The following is a 5,124-nucleotide window of genomic DNA, read 5'->3' as shown; positions in this document are numbered from 1 at the left end:
ACATGTCCTCGCCTATTAAATCCCACACAGCCTCCTTTTTTGGTGACTCCCCCATTCAATCCACACACATCATGTTTGACAAAATGAGTCTCAAGGGGCTTGGATGCAGATTAACAGGGACCTATACACAAACCCTTCATCTTCGCTTTGGAATGACCCCAAATATCCCAGAACGCCCGCAAGGAATTATTTATTAGAGACATGATTGGATTTCACAAGACTGAGTATTTTTTTTTTCAAGTTTTATAACTTATAAGAAATAAGCAACACAGAATAAATTAACCACAACATAATTTGAGGCTCTGGGAGAGTTTAGAAAAACAAGTTCAGTTTGTTAAAGGATATTGTACCAAGGGGTGATGTTATATTCTTTTCACCATCACCAACATATGGAATTAACTTTGCTCCCACAGCACTTTCCATTGCAGGTAACACAACCCTGTGGCCGTTTCCGGTTCTCACTAAACCTCTGTCCATATCAAGTCCATAATATTAGAATTAAGAGGTTTTACCTGCCATCCCTTAAATGTGGCCAGCTTCCATCTATCTATACATAAAATTAAGTTCCTGAAGAATTAACCTTTTAGCCTCCTCAAGTGCAAAAATCACCCCTTCTTAACATAATCAGTACTGGGGTCTTTCTGGAAAGTCTAGGAGGGAATTGGTTATTGGCAACCAACAACCTGCATTGTCTGACCCCGTGGCTAATTTGTTCATTGTCCAGGGATGACCATATTATGGCCCTATTACTGTCGTAAAACTACAACTTCCACCACTGTCTAATTACATGGTAGATGTAGATTAACAACTGGAGGGCCACAAAATGGATTTCTTTGCTGTTGTCCTTTGACCATTTCAGGGTCTTGTCTGCTCCAGCTGCTGGTGTTGGCTCCGTATGGCAAACCTACTGACATGGACTGGGATGGGAACAACAATTTTAGGGTTTCTAGAGGGCTCCCCAGTTTTGGAGTTCGCATTGCCGGCCTTGACCCTCTTCCACTTGGCTCTGCGGTTCTGGAACCATATTTTGACCTGGACTTCGCTAAGTTTGAGCGCATGTGCGATCTGGGATCTCTCTGTCAGGGACAGGTACTTCTTGCAGTGGAACTCTTTCTCTAGTTCCAGCAGTTGTTCACTGGTGAAGGCAGTTCTCCTCCGCCGGTTCTTCCCCGTGGAGCTGGTGTTGCTGTTATTAGAAGGGTTTGAGTTTGGGGGGCTTTCTTCTGGGGTGTCTTCTTCTTTGTGGGCAGTTTGGCAGGAGATATTGTCATCTGAACTGTAGTCCAGGTCACTATCCATCAGGTAGGAATCCTCCTTGCCCTTTCCTTCTGCTTCTTTCCCAGACTCCTCTTTCCCCTGCCCACGGACTGGACCTGCCAAACACAGCATGGGAATAATGTTACACACACACCAGAATTATACACAGCACATATTACATTATTCCATGAATTCATTTTGGTTAGATTTATAAAACGAATGTTGGCAGACTCAAATTCTATAGGTTGCAAAAGTAATACACTTTTACATGCATGGGGTATGTATGCGTATACATCATATATCTGTTAAATACAGGATATATAACTACAGAACAGGTTATAGGGATAGACTTTCTGGGATAATATTTACATCGCACAAGCGTATTGTTATACATACACATATATATATATTTTTAGTAGCAGTATGCACAAAATGTCGCTGTCTTAAATATATTGATAATGGGTTGAGTGCAGAGGACTCTTGTATTTGCATATATATATATATATATATATATATATATATATATATATATATATATACTATAATAAGCATTACGATTATACATATAAATACAGAGCTCAAAATTTTTGTTATAAACTGTGTTTGTACATGCAAATAGAGCACTGATATTTTATATACAGTGGAATTATTTACATATGTGGAATAGAGGTATTCTGTGAGATATACATTATATATATATATATATATAGATAGATAGATAGATAGATAGATAGATAGATAGATAGATAGATAGATAGATAGATAGATATGTGTTTGTGTATTGTCATACACTCTGGAATCGTATACATATATATTGCTTTACACAGAGGAGACAAAAAAACATTATTGCAAAAATTGCAAAAATTTAAGTGCATCCAAATATTTACATATATATCAGATGTAATTTAAATTATGATGAAAATAAAATAAATCAACTAATTTATAAAGCATTTTTAAGGGTGTTATATGCATATGAAAAATGTAGATTTATAAATAAATTTGTATATATATATTTTATATATATATATATAGAAACAGAGAAGGAGAGAAAAGTGTAAGAGAAATTATACATAAAAAAAATATAATTACGAACAAGATCCCCAAATAGATACGTGATGAAATATCTAGTTATGTAACATATTTTATTGTCCCATTTTGTGGCTGTGGCCGTTCAGTGAGACATCGGGAGTCTCCCTTTTTAAGTTGTTTTCACCCCATTTACAAGATGAATTCTGACACTGAGCAGAATTGTAAAAATCTAGAAATCTATTTTTTGCCTATATAATCTGAGGTTGTTTGAGAAATCTCATCATTTCTATATAATAATAAGGGAAATTGTAATAGTTACAACTAAATGAAACCTTAAATAACTGTAGTATAAAAGTGTAGAATTAAAACAAACTCATTGAATTCATTTTAGAAAGAATTAAATCAAATTCAAATCAATGCTGATTTTTTTTAGCAAGGAGTATAACAAAGGTAATTTTTTTCAAAGCCCATAATTGAAATTAAAACAAAAATGAATTTAAGTAACAGCTGAAGAATGTGCAGAATCACTGGACATTTGTGAAAGAAACCCTGAATAATTTCACATCGGCAAACAAGTCTTTTATTTCTGAGTTTCCAGTCCAGGGGTTTTCACGCAAATAACCCTATAACTTGCTTCTGAATATATTACACATTTTCTCCGTGATTTAACCGCAACAAATGCTTTGCTGAGAGGTGTAAATAGGATTAGGGCTTATATCGTGTTTATTGCCTTTCTGAGAGTGCTCTGTGCCGGGAATTAATGAAACTAGGGAGTGAATTAAGTTGTAATCCTATAGTAAGTTGTAGGCAGCTTACCGAAATGATATCCTGCCTGACTTTCCATCCCTAATGTGTGTGTGATATGTAGCGTCATTTTAATTTTCCTTGTTGAGTTTATGAATAATGGAAAAAAAGAAGCGCTTTAGGCATTTTAATGTTTTAAATATATTATTATATAAGTGTTATTATCTATATCCATCAATTTATCTGTAATAAATTATATATATGTGTGTGTGTGAGAGAGAGATTCATTTTCTGCTCTATTATCAGTGTAATATCTAGGCACATCTATCACATATATATTAATTATTATTTGATAAGCTGCTCTCATGCTGATGAGGTTCGTGCTGTCAGCCTGTCCAGTGCCAAGGAGAGATGGTTGTGACACTTACCCAGAGAAGCTTCCGAAGTAGAGAAAGGCAGTAAGGTGCCCTCTTTGGTTATGTAGGTCTTATTGCCATCTTCTCCGTCTGACTGACTCCCGTCGCTTTTTTCAAATGCTCCATGGAGACTTTGAGCTCCAAACTTTCTGGCTGCCTCTTGGTGCTGGGTGGAGGCTGAGAATCCCCCTGGCAGCGTAGCCATGAGAGTAGAGGTGAGTGCCATGCCCTGGGCAAGACTAGAACAGAATCCACTGGGCAGGCTGGGGATCTGGTGGTGAGGGTGCGCTGAAGGGAGAGTGGCTTGAGACAGAGATGGAGGAGGGGGTGGTGGCGGTGGCAAGACCACAGGCCGGTAAGGCATGAACATGGGGTATCCAGTATATACAAAATGTCCTGGACTGGGCTGTGGTGGACTCCCTATCAGCGAGTCTATACTAAAGGCTGTACTGCTGCCCAGGGGACGCTGCATCATCATGAGAGGGGGCTGAAAGGCTGCACTCATATAAGCTACTGGGAGTCAAAGAAAGCCTAAAAAATTCTCCCAAAGTTGGGCACAAACAACTAGAACAGCCCTCAGTAGGCACCAGAGCCACAGTCTGTCACAGTGACCATTGATAGAGTGCCAGCAATAGGGTAGAAGTGGGTGATGGATGCCAAAGTCCGATATACAAAGCAGTGTTCTGTGTGGGTCACACAGGGATTGTCTCCTCTGAATTGTCTCACTTTGCCCCTTGCAGTTACGATTTCCTTCTCTTTCCTTCTTTTCTCTCTCTCCTTTTTGGCCGCACTCGCAGCTATCACTTTATACTTTCTGTGGACTCTCTCCTTCTGTGGTTGGGATTCTTCCAGCAGAAATGGGGACTTTCCTCTCTGTCTGTACTGTCAGATCCTTGTTCCTGTGTGTTTGGCGGGGCTTTGCCACTTGCAGTCGGTGTGGTGGGATCTTCTCTCTTCCTTGGTGACCTGGATGTGCAGCTTCTTCTCTCCCCAGTCTCTGCAGATAACTGTGCTCCTATTTCCCATTCACGTTTTGCCAGATTTTAGCACCTTCCCTCGGCTTCCCTGATTGCTATTGGTGGCTGGGCTAGAGGAGGTTTGTCTTAGCAGACCAAGCCCACTTCACACCCCTTGGAGAGAGGATCAGGATAAAGTGCAGGGGATGAAGAATAGGGACAGATTTGTGACCCTCTGAGCTCTGTCACTGCTAGTGATGGGACAAACCATGCCCTTCCCTGGATGATTCTCTCTCACACACTTCCACTCCATCAGCCATGACAGCCGCTATGAATAAAGGCATCTCCTAATTACACAATGATTTAGCCAATCTGTAAACATGACCTACTGCACATTCTACTTGCACTGTACGGACAAATATTTTTTTATATAAGCATACTAATATTATTAGATTGTAGTATATTTAAATTGTGTAGAAACTATATGTACACACAGTATATATATATATATATATATATATAGTTTAAATATACAATGAGCAGATTATGCAATATAATGTATGTGTATTCATTGTATTTTGCACATTACATGAATCATGCATCAGTCAGCAGGAGTGCATGGCATGCATTAGTAGGTCTGCATTCGGTCTTCAGCCCTTTCAGCTGTTGCTGAACTACAACTATAAACAAGCCTTTCCCTATTGCCCAAGGCCCCAAAATGT

General features: G+C 39.1%; 1 protein-coding gene across 1 annotated transcript; it reads right to left on the bottom strand.

Moving 5' to 3' along the window:
- Positions 1 to 227: 227 nt before the first annotated feature.
- On the bottom strand, positions 228 to 4,437 carry gbx2.1.S (gastrulation brain homeobox 2, gene 1 S homeolog). Its single transcript, NM_001090431.1, is given in 2 exon segments — positions 228 to 1,373; positions 3,459 to 4,437. Coding segments are annotated over 2 exon segments (1,011 nt in total). The 5' UTR covers positions 3,952 to 4,437; the 3' UTR covers positions 228 to 855.
- Between the last annotated feature and the right edge of the window lie 687 nt (positions 4,438 to 5,124).

This window comes from Xenopus laevis, chromosome 9_10S, assembly GCF_017654675.1.
Source record: "Xenopus laevis strain J_2021 chromosome 9_10S, Xenopus_laevis_v10.1, whole genome shotgun sequence".
In the NCBI taxonomy this organism is placed as follows: Eukaryota; Metazoa; Chordata; class Amphibia; order Anura; family Pipidae; genus Xenopus; species Xenopus laevis.
This window is presented reverse-complemented; position numbering and strand designations above follow the sequence as displayed.